The sequence below is a fragment of the Apteryx mantelli genome, chromosome 4 (assembly GCF_036417845.1).
Source record: "Apteryx mantelli isolate bAptMan1 chromosome 4, bAptMan1.hap1, whole genome shotgun sequence".
In the NCBI taxonomy this organism is placed as follows: Eukaryota; Metazoa; Chordata; class Aves; order Apterygiformes; family Apterygidae; genus Apteryx; species Apteryx mantelli.
This window is the reverse complement of record NC_089981.1, coordinates 36,956,560-36,978,255: the sequence shown is the minus strand read 5'-3', so window position 1 is coordinate 36,978,255 and position 21,696 is coordinate 36,956,560. Positions and strand designations below refer to the sequence as shown.

At 37.8% G+C, this 21,696-nt stretch overlaps 1 protein-coding gene across 4 annotated transcripts in view; it reads left to right on the top strand.

Annotated features, from left to right (window-relative positions):
- NELL1 (neural EGFL like 1) overlaps nucleotides 1-21,696 on the top strand; it is a 294,700-nt gene that overhangs the window by 144,913 nt on the left and 128,091 nt on the right. For all 4 annotated transcript variants that reach the window (XM_067295540.1, XM_067295538.1, XM_067295537.1 and 1 more), the window contains exon 13: nucleotides 328-453. In XM_067295540.1, coding sequence (XP_067151641.1) covers nucleotides 328-453 — 126 coding nt within the window. The remainder of the gene's footprint in view (nucleotides 1-327; nucleotides 454-21,696) is intronic.

Below are 21,696 nucleotides of genomic sequence, written 5' to 3'. Positions count from 1 at the left end.
TCTATGTTTGAAAACTCTTTTTATCAGTTTTATACTTCTAGAAGTTATTATGAAAAAACAAATATATGTTAGTTTTCCAGAGTTAGAAAAAATTAGGATTTTTTTAAAGAACAGTGGAAGGAACGCATTCTTGTGATGCTGGAGTTTTTACTTCATTTTAAGGAAAATTTTTTGACCAAATTTGCCTTGTTCTGTAATGCTAGGGTTAAGCCAGGTTGCTTTTGGAGTTATAAATGGAAATTCTCATCTCTTATTCTAATATTCTGTCACATAACGCATTTAACTCTGAGCCTGACTGGGACCTTCCCTGGTTCTTCTTCCCTGCAGATATTGATGAGTGCGCTGCTAAGATGCATTATTGTCACGCCAATACAGTGTGTGTTAACCTGCCTGGATCCTATCGTTGTGACTGTGTCATGGGATATGTCCGTGTGGATGATTTCTCATGTACAGGTGAGCTCTTAAGTACATACCAACAGTGCTGCTATACTCTGTCTTATGTGTGTTGTTTATCTTTTAATTAACCCCTGAGCCGAAACAAAAGCCACATTCTAGTTGTCCCTCTGCTGGCATAAAATTTAGACACAAGCATGGTAGATAAATGTGGTATGAGGTGCTGCATTTCGGATTAGATCGAGGGTGGTGCAGGAAGCTTGGCGGATGCATGTGCCTGAGTGCCCTTGTCAGCCAGGGCACTGTCTCTTATCGTCCCACAACTGTCTTCCATGTGAGGTGCAAATGAGATCATGTCCGGTTTCTAGCCCTGCTGTACCCATCATCTCACTTCACAGCTCCATTAATGTCTCTACATGAGAGTGTGACTCATCCAGACCTTTGGATCTGCTTTATTTTAGCAAGGACATAAAGAGGGTTTCCCACATTTAGTGAAAAGAAATAATGTTTTATTACCTATGGTTTGAAGCTGGTCAGTGGTTTGAAATATCAGAAATGATCCAGGAGGAAAAGCTTTGTGGACAAAGCCGAGATGAAAGAGGAACTGAAATGTGCAAGTTCCTCCAAACCTTTTGTTGTCTGATGGTTTGGAAATTGTTATCATTAATGCTAAGAATTAATGCCTCCAGGACTACGGTGCACATTATTTAGAAATGAGAATAAGTGCAATAACAGACAATAAATCCAGTAATTTTTTTTAATACCTATCAGCAAAATGTGCTCTAAAAAGTCTTATGAGAAAGTAGATATGTCTCATTTCTGTGCACAGGTCTTTAAGGAGCCTTTCCTGGCAATCTCTGGGAAAAACGTGAGAAGTTTCTGAGATGCTCTGCCCAACTATACCTAAGCTGATAACATCTTTCAATCACATCTCTCCAAAAAAGGTTGATCTCAGGATTATTTTGATGGTACACCTGTCTGGCAAAGGAGGGACATATCAGGCAGATTTATTGAAACAGAAGAAGATGGACACAATACCAGGTTTAGAATCGTGTTGGGCGAGCTATTCTCTCAAGTGGAAGGATGGCCAAGGAGTATTCAAGATGAGAATGATTTCCAGCCTGGAATAATTACATTGTAATACACGTTATCCTTAGGGAAGGTCACAGGAAATATCTGCTTTCATGATGAAGCATGTCCTGTAGCTAGAATTAGGTAGTTTATAAAAACTTCAGGAAGGTCCTACTCATCTCTTGAGAGAGGCTCATACTAAACAGATGTCAGGGAACCGGTTTGTATTTTGTGTAGATGTTCTTTATTTCTAAATAATTTGTTGTGTCTTTTGAGTAAATTTTAGAGTTTTTCTTGATCTTTTACAATCTGCTGTGTCAGAAAAGTTTCAGACCTTAAATTTTGTTCTAAATGTGTGTCTGTGTATGCTAGCTGCTTTTACAGTGATGGGAAAAACATTTCTGATAATCTGACACTTGTTTTCCATATATACACTACTAATTCCCTAATGTTCCTTTCCTTCCAGCCAGACAGTATCATTAGGCATGCAAATGGTATAGAAAGCAGGGTATTTGTGATTTACAGCAAAAGTGTGAAGTAATAAGACAGGTGCTTGACAGTAATGGCTGAACATTCATTTAACGTGCATGCACAGAAAAACAACAAAAAAAAACCCAGAAGTGATATAAGAAATAATGGAATGAGCGAGATAAATATTTCTTGCAGTTTTTATTATCTTGCTAAAATGACTTCTTTTTCGACATCACAGTTAAAAAGCCCAGCAAGTGTTTAATGTACTTGAGGAGAAACTTGGTTCATTGCCTATTTTATCTAGAAATAATAGTATATTATACAAAGATGTATATTCAAGTACTTGTGCAATGGAAGACCTAATCCTGCTTGGGTATTTTGCATTATGCTTACAGAAACTTCTCCTCTCATAAATTAAAAAAAAAAGATCAGGTAGCAAATACTTAGGTAATTCCCCTTTAATGCTGGCACCAGTGTATAGCAGGATTAAACAAAATTAAATTATAGCTGTTACTAGCTGTTACTAGCTTTTTAATTTGTTCCTATTTATTCATACAAAGTAAGTGAGAAATCGTATTGTTGTTGGACCATGTATCTGGTGACAAACCTGGAAGCCTGAGATAGGTTAGCATTCAGATGACGTCTGAATCTTGTGTGTGGGGTCAGGTCTTTTCAGCACAGTGAAGGTGAATGGCTTCACAATAAAGGTTAACAAGTTTCAAATGTAAGTGCTCAAGGCACGTGCACAGCTCTGCATGTGCTTTATATAATGCTGACCTAAAGGCAGAGTTGCTTCCACAGAGTAGGAAGCGTCACGCCTTGGGAAGCCTGAGTCTCGTTCAGCGAGGTACTGGCTGTCCTCAACTCGCGCGGGAAGCTGTGGAGCAGAGTTGGTGTCACTGGGCAGGCAGCTGCTTTTTGGCCCCAGTGCTCTGGCTGCTTTGGAAAGGGGGAAAGCAGTGATGAGTGGAAGTCATAAGTTAAACGTTTTTTTGATAGCATAAGGTTTTTATCATTTTTAAAAAGAAACTGAATTGTATATTGAAATGTTAGGTCAATCTGAATTGAACAAAATGAAATGTATAATCTGGATATTGCTGAGTTTTATTCAGCTTTCTGTATTTTTTTCTTCTTTCCCTGCATCTTTCTCAAATTAAACTAATTTGTACTGTTTTGCTGTTGATGGAACTTCTTCTTTTCCAAAACACCTTTTGAATAGTGTTTCCCAGTTCTGATCATGAGAACTGTGGAGCAGGAACTTTCCATGGATATCAGTAAGAATCTAGTACCTTGGAAGCTGTGCTGAGTCCGTAGAAATTGTAGTCACAGAAACAGAGAAGAAGATAAGTAACCAAGTAATATTTTGCCTGAAGTCTATAATTATCTTAAATTCTAAAATATGGCTTAAGATGGGATAGTGGATATTTTCATAAATAATCAATGTTCAGTCCTGTATAAACAAAAGACATAGTCTGTTGCAGTTTAGTTAGGTTAGTCAGTCTAGTGATAATTTTGACCTGGATCCACCAATAAAGGTGCATTAATGGTTTTTGTACTCTCCTATTCCTGGAGCTGTCAGCTCTGAATGTTAAGCTCTTCAATGAAAGACAGTTTTATTGAGAAAGGTTATCCTTGGAAAGGAAGCTTCTTTCAGTCTCTTCCCATGAAAGTCACAGGTTGTTTATCTGTTCTCAGGTAAATCACATTCTTTCCCATTCTGAAAATTTGCTTGTCCGGATGCTCTCATTTACTGGAATCTCCTGTTAAAGAATATTATTCACTTCCACAGGTTTTTACCTTGTTTTGCTTGTTGAAAAATAAGTTCTCCTGGATTGCTTTCTTCTAATATACCAGTCTGGGAGTTTGCATCGAATGTGCATTATTTTGTTTACTTCTTTTTGAAGCAATATAAATTATATCTTATAAATCTTGTATTTTTATGTCTGGTGGGCTGCACCTGTCCTCTAGTGTTATTATGGAAGTGTGTGTGTGTGTATGTGTATATATATATATATATATTTATGTAGTTTGAAGCTACAATATCTCTATCCCTACCCTCCACCTGTTTGAAGCTATAATGTCTAATCTCTATCTCCACCTTCCCCATCCACTACCAAATCACTTTAAAAACTACTGCTTTATCTTAATAGGCTATGTTATCTCCAATAACTAGGTGTATCATGCTGATATGTAGAGCAAACAGTGTAGACTGGTCTCATCTTTTTATACGTAGGCAGTCATGATGATGATTCTTGGCCTGTAACATCTATGATTACCATTTCAAAAAAATACCCTCATTCTACAGTGTTTTCCTTAGGCCTGCTTGGGACACTGAGATCTTTTTAAAGTCCTGCAGTCAGTTCAGGAGAAAGTTGTTTGTTTTGTGTAGTCACTTCCGTGTTATTGTAATTATGATACTTTCGTTTGGGGTTGTATTTTTTTTCTCCTACAAATATTTGCTAATTAAGCATGAAAGCTTAAAACAACCTTAACAAATGAGTATGCTAAAGGATTTTTATTCCTTTGGCTGCATGCATTACTCATGGTCATCATCTTGCAAAATGAAGAAACTCCCTTTGGATTTGAAAATTACTTTGCCCATTTTGCCCTGAGGAGCCCTGACAGCTGCCCTGTCAGCAGCATGCACTGCTAAAAGGTGATGCAACCTATATGTAAACATCCTCCTCTTTATGCACCAAGCTATGCAAGCAAGGGTTTTCCTTCCATGAAAGGAATCCCTTTCCAGGTTTTACTGCGGAGCTGTGCGATTCTGAATGATTTTTGAATACTGGACTGTGCCTTTTAACCCTTTTTCAGTCCTCATTCTGTGTGATAGTATTCATAGAACTTTTTACCTTTAGCTTTTCAGAGCAATGAATCAGCTAATTATATGTTACTTGCAAAAAGCAAACCCTCATCTATCACAGTAAGTATTTTCAAAATACATCATTAGCTAGTTTCATCCTGTGGAAGAATTAATATTATATAGAAAGGTATTGTTTAGAAGAAGCCTTAGGTTTTAAATGTTTCTTAGGGTGTGGTTTGTATGATAATTAGATTTACAGTATGGGTGGACTAGAGGAAGTAATAAAACCTAATGATTTTGAAGGGTTATCCCATAAAAGCCCCTTCACTTCTATGCAATTTGCTTTCTGGAGTAGCATTCAGTTTTGAATTTACTGCACCTTGCAGAACAAGCCCTTCTGCAATACATTACTGGCAAGATTGGGCCTAAAGCGTGGAAAATGTGGAATTCTGTGAAAGCTAAATTTCAAGGAAAAAACTAGCCTGCCCTCTCCTGTTCTCTCCTCCTTCCTCTCCCTTATCCATGAAAGGTAACTCACTTCCATGATTATAGCAAAAGCTGTTCAAATTGTTTGCTACCGCTAAAATTGATGTCTTTAGAGTGTTGTTGCTGTAGCTTATCTGTCAGAGGTTCAAGGTGGGGTATTTGACCCAGTCATGATGCTAATAATGCAAGTTTCACAAAGGTGAAGTGGCAATCTTTAAGGGCAGATTACTGGCCTGTCATCCCAGACCACTATATGTGTTTGAAAAGGCCGTCAATAGAAGCTTTTAGGCAGCCAACTGATAATACAGTCACTCTTCCAAAGAAAGTGCAATTACTGCAGTCTCTTCTACTGAACCTGTTTTCCATCTCTTCCTTTTCTGTGAGATAAATTAGCATTCAAGAAGGAAAAATTAACACTTTTGGTGTGGCACTTGGACTTTGAAAGTACTCTGTAGGGTCTTGCATGTTCACTGAGGTCAGTAAACAAATATCACTGCTTTTCATGTGATGGCTTAGAATTAATGAATTGATAGATACATCAGCTAGCTCAAAACCCAAAGTGTGGGTTAGTAAGCAATGAGGATGGGTCTGTGGTTGAAAAATTTTCAGCCATATTTAGTGCCCTCTTCAGATCTTGCTGTTGTCCTGAAGTCCATCATTAGTGAGTATCTTGCCTAGCACTTCATAATTTTTAAAGAAACATTGTGAAAATGTTAATTGGGTTGAGATTGCAGTTATGTATGGCAGATGGTCAGCACAATGGGTGTCACTAGGGATAGGGATTTTGGGGGGATCTGCACCTCCTGATTTATACTTGTCACTAATACATTCATATATATTGTTCTGAAGCATTCCCTCCTTCAGAGTCCATTCTGGACACTACAGACTGAGGACAGCACGTTGTCCTTCTATGAGCTGTGTTTTGATTTGTGTGCCTGTCTTCTCACTGCATTGTATCTTTGGGACAATACTTAGTCCTAAATGTATTTGAAAATTAAGCCACCCTGAGTGGACGATGCTATGATTGTACTAACAGGCATAAAATACTCTTATGTAGTCTCTTCTTTCCAGAGAATCATATGTGTCAAGTACTAAAAGGCAGGACAGTACTTAGTTCTTACTATTAAGTAGCAGTCTTTTGTTTGGATTGCAGTCAATAGGATCTCTGTTCACAGAACTGTGAAGAAAAACGTTTAGTTCCTGGTGCCTTAAAATGCAGAAACATTTGTTTTGAGTCCCTGAGTGGGCTGTTGGCTGAGTTCAGCAGCAGGTAATCTATGCACCAATGGGTATTGCCTGCATCAGAGAGCATTTCTTTGCTCTGCAGGACAAGTCAACAGAAGACTCGGAGAGTACTGAGTCAATCCAGCAAAATAAAAAAGCAGCCAACTCGTGTTAGATGACTGATACGTAGGTCTTGACTCAAAGCCCATTAACTCGATGGAAAGCTTTCAATCCCATTCATTTTGGCTTTAGATATGTCCCTTAGTGAGATAACTAGTACACTCTTGCTACAGGAAACCTCTATTTATAGTAACTAAATAGGATAATTCTTCTGTACTGTCAGAAAATGCTGTACTAACATTAATAATGTAGCTTCTCAATGCATCCCATGACAGCTGATAAGTATTTTTAATTACTGTTTTGGAAAAGAGGAAGCTGAGGCACAGAGAAATGGAGCATCTTGCCCAAATTCATGCTGAGACAGTGACAACATTGGAGTCTTGTAAACAAAGTAAAAAATTTTGGCATGGGAAAAACATAGACTCATAGCAAGAAGGATTCAGTAAACAATGATTTTTATTTTTATAGGTATTGACATTTTCACAAAGAAACAATAGCAGTTCATTGAAGCACAGTGTGCATAGGCCCTGAATAACCATGTGACCCTAATGTTATAAATCTTCTCCTTCCTCTTTCCATACAGTTTTGAAACATCTTTTGTTACTTCAGCATTGAATTATTCCCCAGTCCTCTACTTTCTGAATGCTATATTATGTTCTTTTGTTCCTGACTTCACCTTCGTTCACTGGCTATAACTGCTACTTTTTTACATTCCTTCCTTTAAAATAATGCAGTGGGGATCTGCATATTATTTGTTCCTAAGTGCTTTCAATATGAAGAAAATATGTACTGAAAATATAATATTTATGGTGATTTAAATTCCTCATGAGTAAATAGTTTAATTAAACATCTTTGTATTCTCCTGTGCTCTACGCATTGATGTGTTGCTAATTTGTCCAGAGTGGTTGGTAATCTTTTCAAGTCCTTTTGACACATTGATTTTCTATAACTTTATTAATACTGAAATTAATTAAACAGCTGACTGCAAATCATGCTGATAGTTGTGCTTCTTGACTAAGGGATAATTAGCATTTTTCATAATTTATTAGTTGCAACCTTTTGTGCTGGTGTATGTGTGTGTGTGGATGTGGAGATGTGTGTGTGTGCTTATATATATACGTTATATAAAATATACACACACTATCACAAAAATTTTTTTCAAAATGCTTTGCATATGCATGTTCAGTAGCTTAAAAAGAATGATACTAATTTAATTCTCATTCAAGTCCTGTGAATGGAGCTGTCTATCTAAAGAATGACTGTATGGCAGGCTTTCACGTGTCAGCCTGTCAGCATTCATCCTGATCCGTTGCATTGCAGGATTTCTTTTTGATAAAATAGGACTAAACCCATTTCTATGGCCCATGAATTCTTGATCTCTTTCCTAAATCTAACAATTACTGCAAACGGTTCATGAGGTGAGAGCTAGAACATACTACCTGAAAACATGCAGAGGCTGCTGGATCAATGTCAGTGGCTTGAAGCAAAAAGCTCTGATATTTTAGTCATCTGCTTCCACAGTAAGTGCTAATGCCTTCAGGAGTGTAACTTGCTTTTGGGAAAGAGTTTAGTCAATCAAGTTGTGATCTTGCTGGAGCTCTAACAGCCAGGGTTTGTCGTCTTCTCTGTCTAAACAAGCAAAAAATCTCCCCACACTGTATCCTGTTTCTGGAAGCAAACATTTCGTACCAAACACTTTGTTCTTCAAACACAAGTGCTAAAAATACAGCATGGAAAACAAATATTAACACAGAATGGAACTCTCCTACTAAATCATGGAAGTAACTGAATCATAGAGAAGGGCTTCTAATCCACCGCTCCACCCCAAGGCAGGATCCAGGGTACCCCCCAAAATATCCTTTGTCTCACCTGTTCTTAAAAACCTTTCATGAGGGAAATTCCTTAACCCCCTTTTTTGTATTTCCCAGTACATAATAAGCTAGTTGGAAAGGTTTTTGTAATGTCTAACCTTAAATCTCCCTTGCTACAACTTAAGCCTGTCACCTTTTGTCGTATTCTTGGTGAATGTGGAGAACACTTTCACCAGTTGCAGCTATCTTTTAAATATTTAAAATCTTTTTTCATAAATATGCTTCATTCTTATCTCTAACCTAAAAATTAACTTTTAAAATACATGGCTGAGCAATACAAAACTGGTCCAGGGGAGGGTTTTGTCTTACCTTTTTTCCCTCAGAAAAGTCATTGTTCTGGGCCTCTTGACATCTCACAGAAGCTTTTTTGTGTGCAGCTGCAAGATAAGTGTGTTTGTGTGTGTCAGATGAAGCCGAGTATGGGGCACAGTGTGCACACTGTCAGTGGGTCAGACACAGAGGTGGACTAACCCTCGCATGTTGGTTCTCAAAGTCCCTGGTTTGTTAATGTCTGCTGCCAAAGGTTGAATAGCCAGGCACGACCCTGACCATGCTGGATAGGAACCCTGTATAGGGTTTTTCCCTAATGTATCCTCTTTTTCTGCACAGAAACATTGCTATGGGACAATAGAACAAAGACAAAGAAGACATTTTGGATGGGTGGCTAATGGATGGCCAAATACAGGTTCTCTGTAGTGTTTGCTTATGCTGGATGAATGGGCTGTATGGCTTGTCTGTTTGCAGTAATAATGACTAGCGCATTCTGTTAGGAAAAATGACTCAAATGCTCCTCCAGTATGCTTGCATATATCTTGCAGTGTGTAGCATTTGGAGTTGGGTGAAAGTCTCTACAGTGCATGGCACATATATGCACATTTCTCCCTAAGAAATCCTATACAGAGAAAGGGGAGTCCTTCCACTGCGGGGCATGGGAATGCAAGCTTGTAAATCCCTACCACTTTGGTTTAAGGAGTGGCAGAAATGATCAGGGATGCAATCACTAGTCCTCTAGAAAGGCCAGGGACTTGCAGTATATTAGCTTGGACTTGACAAATGGGTGACTTTGGGATTTCCTCCTGAATGGCAGTGTGTCACTGTGGATGAGACTAGTTTGCCAAGGAACCACTGACAAATCTGTGAAACATGCAGCACTCAGCTGATCTGGTTTTGTACCTTTGCATTGGCTGCTTGGATTTGGGATTTGCAGTATAAGGCCTTTATCTCCGAAACAAAGGAATTATACAAAGCTTGTTAATCTCAATAGAAAAATTTCTATCAAGTTGATTGTGCTTACATCTGACTTTCTTTTCTGACAATGAGAAATATGTATGACAAAGGTTTTTGCAGATCTTGGTTTCTCCTTTTTAATCGAAGTGTGTATTTTATACTCAAGGAAATAATATTTTAGCATTTCTCACTTCACTATGGTCTCATTTTTTCACTTGTGCTGAATCTTTTATAAATGTGTACATATTGATTGGGAGAAAGCTAATATTTTATTAATAACTATTGACTCTTGAGTAGCAATTACTGTATACAAGTGATCAAAGAATCTCCTTCTGAGTGATCTTAGCTATTGAAAAGACCTTGGGACCATGGTTCAATGACGGGCATCTGTTCTTTGTTTGAAGTGGCTGGGGTTTTGTGTAAACCCTGTTTAGCCGTGCGTTTTAAATTGTCCTGCTCTTGCTCTGCTAGTTCTACAGCTTCCCAGAGAACGTTAAACATGTTCTTCAGCCGAAGTGGGGCAGGGGGCAGAATTTCTCTTGCTGCAGAGGAGTCCAATGTGATCTGTGCTATGGGATGGTCTCATTCTGGTTTTAGAGGATTTTGTGTTCTGTCCATGAACAAGAATATTATGGGCAATATTTGGAGGTGAATGCTATTAAGTCTGATAACCTAGCTATCCTAAATTTATGTCTAGATGTGTAAACATCAGTGAATAGCCGTAAGTCTAAAAGCACTGCTTTTCTGCAATGTTTGTGAAATAATTTTAAGGAGTGTGGAGGAACAGCAGCTAGCAAGCTGACTTGCTTGGTCCTTAAGAAAGGTAGCCTTTGGGAGTAGGGCCGGGAGGGAGAAAAAGAGATGCTTTGATCTATTACTTTGTAGTTAATATTTTCGTACTTTCTACTGTAGACTTTTTGCCTCCTAGCTATGCTTCAGGACAGAGAAAGCTTGTCATTAGGAAAAAACTTCCTGTGTAGTTATACAATTGTATATAATAATTACCCAAAACAGAAATTTGTGATTCTCTCAGAAATAACTGTTGCTGGTTATTGTCACAGAATTGGGACAAATGAATGGCTCGGTCTTGCAAATCATGTGTTTCTATTAGATTAATCTGTTGCCATTTTTATTTGCTTGGCTTTTTTCTTTCCAGAACTTATCAGTAAAGTTCACTTTTAGAAAATACAGTTGCATGCTGTTAGGCTGAGATAATCAGGAGTTTGGGGAAAGCTGAACTTTCCTGTCACGGCAGATGATAGTAGAAATGGTCAGAAAACAGGGCTAACAAGCAAAGGATAAGGATGGCCCCAGGGAGAGATCTTAATGACCCATAGGAGTAAAATATTCTTATTCCTATTTCATCATGGCAAAGAAAAGTTTCCATGCTACAAGATATTTTCAGGATTCTAGAGATTTGGTTTAGTCTGCTTCTTGCTTCCTGCAATAGCGTTTCAATTACACAAAATTTACTGCATATAAGCTTCTATAATGCTGAACTATCTAACTGAAACCAACACTTGCCCTTTACGCTAGTTTTGTGGGGGTGGAGTTTCTTTAAAGATGGAGCAAATGTTGACATCATTATTCTCTGAAATGTCTGACATAGCAAATTCATCTTTGAATGATAAATTAAGAATGTGCATGTGTATGCACATATGCAGTCCACAAAGGGGCAGAGGAGCCCTCTGATCTTTGGAGCCTTCATTTCAGAACCCAGTTCTGAATTGCATCCCATATAGGCCATAAATGTGGCTTTACAATAAAGCAAAGACATTCCAAATGTAATCACATTTCACCATAATATAAAATGTCATTGTATTTATTGTATGTGCAAGGAGAAGCTACTCAGTGCAAAGCTAAATAAATGGGTTTGTTCTGTTACTTCACTCTTTGCATACTTTTAAGAATCAGACAAACCCTATGATCTTGGATGGGGGGTGGGAAACAAACTTTGTGGCTCTGCAGTGTACAGATGCCCTTCATAATAGAACAGGGAAAAGCATAATCTTGCTATACCATTGGGCATCCCCCTGTCCTACATAAGCTCTTTCACGCGTTGCCCTCGTTGCACTATCAGGAACAGCAGGTTGCCCATGCAGAGAACAGTAGTGGAAATCTCCTGTGGGTTTTCTCCAGTGCGCCGAGCAGGCAGCTGGCTGCTGCCTGGCGCTCCTGCGTCAGCCACGCTCTGTGACGGGGTCCACCGCGCTGCGCAGCACGCTGGAGCTGCTGCCAGGGGGCTGGGGGGATCACGAGATGCACCAGGTCTTCAGCAGAGGTGCCGGTGCCTTCGCGTTTCTGGGACCATGATGAAATCCCAGAAAAAACATGCTTATGATCTGAGTCTGGACCCCAGTGTGCCTTTTGAGGAGCGCCGACCTATAGTGTGGACATCAATAGGCTGAACTTATTTTGTTACCAACATGACCCCATTCATCTTGAAGTACAAGGTAGTTTAGTGTATTAAAAGCATATTCAGTTCTCTGTTTCTCTGCCTAGCATGCTAAAATTGCCTATTAGGATCTTTTGATCAGTAATCATCGCTTCAGGTTTTAGGAAAACAGACTTATTTCACTCAATCAATAAAGATGCAAAATCCGCAGTTCAAGTGACTCTGCTCTTCCCAGATGTGTTTTCTTTAACTGTTGCAAGCTCAGATAAGATATATAGGAATTGGCATCTGATGACATAGGTTCCTTTGCATTTTTCATTTTTGCTTGTTGCTGCTGTTAGAATTGAACCACTGACTGGGATTATTGGAAGTAAGAAGTTAAAGGCTTAAAGAAAAGAAAAGAAAAATTCTTAGCTGATGTGAAATGTCTGACAGCAACAGGAATCACGCTTCTTAACAGAATTGTTTGCTCTCTGCATGGTGTACTGGTCAGAATAAAATGTATATACACAGAAACACATTTTGTCTTCGTGGTTGAAGCTGCTTTTGATTTGTTGCTCTAAGATTGTTGATTTATTAAAAATAATCTATGCCATTAGACTGCTTGTCAGGATCCATAAATTGGGTTAGGGACCAAGGGCAGTTATTACGCTTTGTGGATTTTGTTTTTGCATCCAAGAAAAGAAGATAATTAATTCAGTAATGAAATGAGTTCATACCACTTTTGAAATATGGAACCGTTACCTGATATTTTTTCTGACTTTCATAAAGATATTTGTTTTCTTATGTTATTTCAAAGGGGTTAACTGCCTTTATTGTCCAACTTTTCTGTTTCAGTGGAAGTCCTAACAGAGTTAACTTGTGGTGTTAAGTTTAAAACAAATTAACAAAGTAGAGCGAAGTATAGGAACTAATGCTGCATGATGGTTAAGTACTTAACTTGCTTGGCATATGAGTACATTCAGACAGCTCTTGAAGGACGTTTACAGACCAATTTTGAATACTGTGGTGTAGCTTGTCACACTTATATAGGTTTTCCAGCAACAGTTGGTTTAAGGATAACAAGTTACCAAAACAAAAAGCTGTTATTCCTGTTGTATTAGCGTGATGCAACTCTTAACAGTTCATGATTTATGAACTAAATAAATAAAGACAATACCTAAATATGCCTGTACAGAAGGTTTGTGTAAGACTTAAGTAGTGCTTAAGTCATTGGAAAGATTTTGAAAGCTACTGAGATGCTGGTTGCTACTGGATGCTACTGCAGGCATGTGTTGGCTCTCCAATCAAAAGCAAATTTGTCAAGTTGGATCTGAGCCTGCAGAATGTTAAGAATTTAAATTCCCTCCCTTCCTGAACATGAATGTGGGTTGTCAGCACATCTCCAGAAGGACTTCATACTATATATATTTTAGACCCTCCTTAGCTTTGAACTTTTCTGTTTCTTCTTTCTATGTGATGCATGGGAGTAGACATTAAGCAAGTTTAAGTGGTGATTATGGGCATTAACTCCATAAACAGCTGGGGCTAAAATTGTTAATATTTTAGTCTTTTAATATCTCAAACAGTTTTTTCTCTAAAAGGATTTAGATTGAGAGTGCAAGCTGCTTTTTGCACAGAGGCTGTCAAAATTGTGACAATCCTTAATAAAGCAGCAAGCCTTGAAATAAATTTGTACCATGAGAAATTGGATGAGGAAAAGTTTGGGGGTTTCTTGGCAGATCAAAGCCACGTCTTTTTTTGCAGTGTTTAAAAAAAAGAAGTCACGTTCTAGCATGGAGGACTTTCTCTAATGATTTCTTTAATGAATCCTGCTTGTGTTTCTCCTTGTTGGCAGCTCTGTGGCCACAATAATTCTGTGTGCAGAAGGGTGGTCCTACCTTATCTCTGCTTCTGTGTATTCTGAAAATAGCACATTGGGCTGACCCTCTCTGAATCATTTATTTTATATTCTTCAGTTAAGTCTTTGCTTAGGAATATAAACCTAGAGTCATTTTTCTAAGCTGTTCATAGATTATGGAATTTACATAGGTGGAGTTTTTGACCTTATTTCTATGCTCTTTCTATTCATTATTGTTATGAATCCCTGGAATTAAAGATGTTCATTTTTGCAGAAACCAGACTTGCAATATAAGAAAAGATAGTCTAAAAATGAGGTTGATACATTTTTCATTATATCATGTCACATTGTATCACAACTTAATATGATGTACCTTTTAGAAACAAACCTTACAAGGTATGTGATACATACTATAGAGAGAATAACCCAAACTGCACCTCTCCTAGACTGTCTACTTGGTATAACAAGTAGTTTGAAATGCTGTAGAATTGCTGTACTGAATAGAAGTACAGCACCTTGCACAGGCTAATTTATACTGCAGCTCAAAACACCTATGCACGCTCTTTTAAGGTAAGCATTGCAGGGACTAAAACGGAAAGTACTCTGCACTGTCATAAGATATTTAATAAATTTTGTACAGTTACTTGCTTTGCCTAAAATGAAACACTACCATTTTTGTTCACTGAGTATGCTAAATATTTATACATCAGCTGAACACATTAGCCCTTTCTAGAGCAAAACAATCAGAAAATTCCCCTTACTCAAGGCCTCCTGACAAAGAAAATGCAAATCCAGTCTTTGAAGACCTTTTGCCTTCAATGGTGTCCATTTTTGGGGTGATTCATAGGTAAACCCTGCACTCTATTTTAGCTAAGAATCCTAGAAGCAGCAGCAGGAGTGTGCAGTGTGCTTCCAGATTTTTCTCTCATGTGAAGCCTGCTCGGGTGAATTAGAGCAGTCCTTTATTATGGCACGAGGTACTTCAGCTAGCCCAAGATGAGGTCAAGAGACGCAGCTTCTCACTCTTCCTCCTCTCCCACAACCAAACTGTCTGCTGTCAGCTGAGCTCATGAAGAACAAATAATAGTAATAATAATAATAAAAAGTGAGCTGGAAGGCCTGTTGCTATATATATTAATCCTGGATACCCATGTTCCCATGACACCTGCGCTCTCTTCAGATAGCAGTCTAAAGTCCGTGATTGTTTCTTTTTCCACATAAAATTCATTGCCTTTTTATTAGAAACTGGCATGTGAACTGCAGTTGACCTAGTATTAATTTTTTGATAGCAGTCGAAGTTGGTTGCCTTAGAGAAAGTGTAGGCCTCCATGCAGCTGTAGTATATCATAGGAAGAATCTCTTTCCTTCGTTTCATCTAATGATCATTTTTTGCCTTGAACCATGAAAATCAATAATTTTGTAATTAAATCCTAGCTAGTAAAGCTACTAATGTTATTCATGTACATAAGAGGTGCTATTTTGAATATTATTGGTCTTAAACACAACACTGTCTGAAATTTTGATCAGTTAGACATGTTCTGTAAAATGAGTGTTTCTATCTGTCCATCTTGATATTTTTCCTTTTAATTGCATCAAGCAAGCATGAGTTTTTTCTAATATGGGAGAAGAGAATTTTCTGCATTCTGTTACTCATTTTACATACCTTTGTCATTGCTACTATTCATTTTCTTGTAAGTACTGAATAATCATAATCTTTTAAATCTTTTTATTCCTTTCTTTAAAGAAAACAAATGGGACCTTCCAAGGGAGAAAGTTAAGTAGATGCATGAATATTATAGTAATCTCAGAAAAATAATAATTTTTATCACTTTCATGCTCCACAAAGAGGAGGATAATTGCTTCTATCTGTTTATATCCTTTGAATGCTATTTGTTGGTATAATTTCAATTGGCCACAATACACTATTTTCAATATTCTTGGATTTTAAGCTCCAGTAGAAAGATGTGATTATTTAACAGATGTTATAAAAATAAAATTGCGTCTGGAAAAAACAGTCAGGTTATTATGAAATATCTAATCCGATTAGGTGAACTTGATGTGACTTAAACTGATCTGTTAAAACCAATAAAGTCAGAGGAGAGTAACAGCCAGAGAGTATTTAACCATAACAACAACAATAATTGTAGTCCTATGATATTTTCATTTGAATCCTTCAAGATCCTTTAAGACAAGAGTGTAGTGAGCATCTTAATATTTTTGTGAGTCGGTTATCTTAGTTTTACAATGAAGCACAGATTACACATGAAATCCTATTGCAGGGATTTTTTTGCTTCTGTCAACTTCTGTAAACTTCTCTTTTTTATTTTTTACATGCAGCTGTTCAAATGTTACCCCTTGAACTCTGTGTAACTGCAGCAGGAGGGGAGGAGGAGTTTAGCCTCAGTGAAATATCAATTTTAGACATTGTGTAATGATGTTGTCTATGTTTTTCTGTAGTTTCTTGACATTTGTGAATCAGTGCTGATAATGATGTTGCTGGTTCTCCTCTACTTTTCAAGTGCTGTCTCATCTTTCTTTTTTAATAACTGAAAAAAATATATAGAACTTTGTAAGATATACAGTTGCTGTTGTAGACATATATCCTTGTATTTTTCATGTTTTTGGTTGTCACTGCAAAGTATGAACTTTTGTTTTATTTTATTTTACAGGAAGTACTGTTAAATATTCTGTCTTTGTTCTTAGTTCATTTTCATTCATGTTTATTCTTTCTGAACTTGAATATTACCTTAATTTTTTAAAATTCTGAGTTCCATGTTACTCAGTAGCCCATTTTTAGGAGAATTTAAAATTCTTTACATTTTATTATATTACACTCCATAACTTTGTCGTCCTTCTCTGTCTTTTCCTATTGGCAAATGAAACTAATCTGTATCGTATTCCCCTGCCTCTTCCTCTTTCTGTGTACAGCTGCTTGAAATCTGAGCATGGGATTTCCTCCATGATGCATGTAGTTCAGAAGGACCCCATTTTCAGGCTTTGTCTGTTAGTGCTGTTTATTATCTTTTAATCCTGTTTTATTTCCATGGTTGGCCCAATGGTTATCATACCAGCGCTGATCAGAGATACGGTGATCTCTTCCAGCCTAGGCAGAAAATGAGAGAGCACTCTCCCAAGATGAGGTGGTAATCCTGCTGTAGTTAATGATCTTCTTTTGAGACCTATATTATTATTATGCAACTTACATTCTGCCTTCTCAAGCAAGACATAATGCTTAGTGAGCATCACAGAAAAATAACATTTCCATTTTGAAAGGGATTTTGAAAACCTTACAACACAAATTCACAGGCTGTAGTATGCCAAGTAAGCTCTAGTATGCCAAGTAAGTATTTCAGAGAGAACAAACCTAAAATATGAATTTTCCCCGTGAACTGTTCAGAAAGAGAATGTAAAATAGGACCATAAACTGAAAATTATCACTGTTTTTTGTGTTAGAAACAAAAGATCCAGATTATTTTGAGTCCAGAACTAACCATTGGTTCAGCTAGTCCAAATATACCACTTCCTACGAATGCCTGGTGTAGCAAAGTTTCAGAGGAATACTGAAGTTAGAAAACGCTCTGCATAGTTGACCTAGTTGTTCCTCCCCACGTGGAGTTCTTCCCTGTTGAATGATACCAGGCTTCTCCTAAGCCATCACTTATCCATTCTAACCATACTCAATTTTTAGTATTTTTTTCTCCTTTATTGTGCAACAATTATTTGTTCACCTTTCACTGGGAAAGGAAAGAAGGGATCTCCTGATGCTTATTCTCCCTATTTTTCCTGCTTGTCACTCCTCCAGTAGGGACTCATGAGCTGTTTTGGGCTATTTCAAAAGGTCCACACCCAGACACAATTTGTGTTGGAATTAAGAACTTGATACTAGGCAGCATTATGCGTTGTCATTCAGGTCTCCCATAGGGTCAACTCAAGCAGTAAAGATTGCTCCTGAACTTTACTTCCTACTTTGCATGGCTGCATTTCTCATCCTCTTTAGAAATGCAGCAGTTTTGCCAGTGTTGGTATGGTCACCAGTGTTGGTATGGTCAGGACTGGTTGCATATCGTTCATCTTTCTCAGTGTGATTACTTTTTAGGATGCCAAAAATGGATCAATTACATGAGCTCTTTCTGGTTGAAAAAGATTACTTTCCTCTCATTACCAGGGAGTTAAAAGAATCAATACTGTATGTGTATAATTTTTCAGCTAAAAGGACTATTCCTGGTTGACCTTATCTTGCCTCTTGTTAAATATTTGAAACACATTTCTATCCTATTAATTTTCTAAATTGCACATGAACCCAGTGAGGTGTGCCCCACAAGATGACCTGTTGGGTTATAGAGGTACATGGTATCACATTGAAATTCCATTTGTGGTTCCAAGCAATTGTTTTGTTAAACTAATTTGTTTCACTTGTCATCTTCATCACATCGTCACCTAGGAGGCAGGGTCAAATTAGTTTCAAAAGAAATCTTTTTTGCTCCTTCCACATTAAGCTATTAATGTTTAACTATTCAAATTACTATTAATTTTTAACATGTTAATTCACTGATCTTTTCCTGCAGCATTGGAGTGCTTGTAACTGTTATGCATAGGAATCCTGCTTCCGTCGTTGTAAGCTAGAAATTGGATAGAAGGCTCCTTGCTGACATTCAGTCTGTATGTATGGAAGCTTGTGGCAGGAGATTTCCTCTGGGGAATTTATCACCGTGATGCCACAGAACCTGTCTGTATGCTCAGATTTTCTGAGGAGTAGCTAAAATCAAAAGGCCCATAGTCTTCTGTGGGAAAGGGTTATTTAATTACTGTAATGCTAATTTAGTGCTGATCCCAGCTCTTGTACAACATAGCTCTGGGATCCTTTGGAGACGTATACCTCTTCTCTACTATAGTATTCTCTGTTGTAAAATGGAGCTGGCGTTTGTCACCTGTCTCACAAAAGTGACACATGAAACACAGATCAGTTGTGATTGTAATTGGGTTTGAACCCCTTAGATGAAAGACGTTGAAGAACTGAAGATATATTCTTTATCAAAGCTATGTGCAAGCTGCAATTATATTGCTTCCTTTCCTTTTCTGCCTGCAGGACACTGCGGGGCAGAGGAACTGGGGGAATCTTTTTCTTTTCCTCTCTGTACCGGGGAGGGTTCTAGGAAATAGGCAAGTGAAAACACAAAATATCTTTCAGGGATTAGAAACAGAAGCTGTAGGAGGATTGTTATTTGTTGTGTGAAGTATGCCTTGCACTTAAAAAATAAAAGCATTTGATCCTTATATTTCTTCTGATACAGAAAGATTGTGAAGCTTTTGTCTGGTTATATACCTCCTGACACCTTCTTCCCCATAATTTCAGTGTGGATGTCTGTCTAATGCTTAACCTGTGATAATAAGTCCACATCTATCACTTGCCTAGCGGGCTTTTGTCAGACTTGTTTCAGCCATTCCTTGTATTGTTATGTGATTACCAGCAACCCTTTCCAAATTGTCTCTTGGTTATTTGCTATCCTTTGTATATATGAGCTATCCCTGAAATGTCAGTTGTGTTCCAGTATGTCATAATGTTTACCTGTCACCTAACACTGACATATGTCAGGTTTATTTTAGATTTTCACTTTGTTTCAAATGCTCCAAATTCTCCAAAGCCACTCTTCCCCACTCTTGTCTCTTGGTAAACAATTTTGTTGTATTAGATGAGTTTTGCACTGACATAACACCTTTCTATATATTGCTTTACAAAAGAGGTGGTAAAAGTATCTTTATCACCAAGTCTTGCAGTCAATTAATAAGACAGACAGGAGTGAAATTCAGGTTGTGCCAGATGTTCCAACCCCTGGATCAAGCTTTCTCCTCTGCTGGACCTGTGTGCACTTTAGCTAACAGTCTCATTGCTGCCCTTTCTGAGCTTGAGTGTTCTTTATAATCCTGCTTTTCTTTTCTGGAATTTATGCTGGAATTTTATTTTAAGCCGCACAATAGCATGTGATAGACACAGGTACACTTCTTCTATGGAGGTCATTTTCCTTTGTTTTCTATCTGTTTTTTAATCTAGCAAGGATAATCAGATCATGGATTTTAATTCACTTTCTTTCCAAATGATATAGGAGCATTTTCTCAAAATTTTTCCAGTATGAAATACCACCCTATATATGGGAGTACTTTTTCATTGAAATCATTAGAATATGGATACTGTTTGGAGTGAAGAGGATGGCAAATTCTAGTTCTAAACTTTTATTTCTGGCAATGTCCACTTTTTACTTTAGTATAAAGACTTCTTTACAGTTGTTTATATTTTTATTTTTGGGGCTAGAGGTAATAAACCTTTGTGGAGAATTGCCTGTTCTGTTCTCCAGATGGGAACATATGAGCAAGGAGCTGAGTTAGGCGGTGGGAGAAAGCTGAGGTTGGACAGCTTGCAGGAGCCAGCAGGCAGCTGCAGAACTGAGGATTAGCCCCAAGACTGCTGGATAAACCCAAGGAAGAGCCTGCTGAAGGGAAGGGACTTGCTACTTTGTTAAAGAAAATGAGGGGCATAGTGGGCCAAAGGACTAGACAGTAGATTATTGGGGAGAAAACATATGCTGTAAAAGAGAGAGAGCTTGGAATACCTGGGAGCTCAGGGCACATGTTTTCATGCAGACCTGAAGAGTTATGCGAGAAGAAGAATATACAGTAAAGTATAGGCCTTTGATACATTTTGCACTTCAAATTTTTACTTAGCATGGAGTAAAAAAGGTTCTCCAGCTGGTATTTCATCTTGATGTTAAATACAGAGAAAATTTCCTTCTGACACAGCCTTTGACTTAAATTAAAATGTTTTTGTATGCAAGACAATGAACAGAAAATTACAGTATTGTCAGAAATTACATGCTGCTTCAGCCAGATTGCTCTGCAAGCCTAACAGCATCATAGAAGCGACACACCTGTTTGCTTTCCTGAAAAAGCAAGCAAAAACATTGGAATTTGTAACTTCATTAGATTTTCCCCTTGAAATTATTCTGTAGTGTAAAAGCATGGAAAATGCAGATATTAAAAAAAGACAGAGAAAGAAAGTAGAAAGAATATACTTTTAGTGTGTCTTTAATTGGGAATACTGCCTGCTCTCTGGCTATGCAAATGTTGATGTTGCTTTTTGTTGGAAGAAAGAGAAGACAATTTTTTGTAAGTTCACCATTGCTTGATTCTCATTTCTCACTTCCTCTGTTCTTTTGTTATGACTCCTATCTCACATTTTCTCGTAAAGCATTCTAATCCCACTGCTGAAGCTTCAGGCTTCCTTCATGATTTGTGGTCATTTAACCCCACTTGCTCTGTCTCATTGGGTGCACTAGTATGTACGTGGATTTGTCTTGTCAGTATGCCTAGGTACACAAGCTTAGTGCTCATTTTATTGTGCCTTCTTCTGTAAATTGGTTTTTGCGGGCATTCCTCACACCTGGTGTTCTGCTTTTCTTAATGATTTCATCCTTTGCCAAAGGCTGGTATCCTTTCACCTCCAGCAGAGGAGCTTCAGGTAGCGCTTGGTGAGTCAGTTACTGGTTAACCCTGAGAAGGGAGCCAGTATGAATGGGAGGCATCTCGTTCCCTCCCAGCCCCTCCTTTCAGTCTCCAGTGCGCTTCTGCAGTGCTCTCCACTGTGTTTGGTGATTTTAGGTACTTCACATTACTGCTTCTATCCTCCCTAAAATTCTGTGCTAAGGTTTCTTGAAGAAAAGACACCTTTCTTTTATCATTAGTTTTCTTGCAAAATCCTGTACTTAATTCCTATTTTTCTTGGATAGTAATACATACTGTT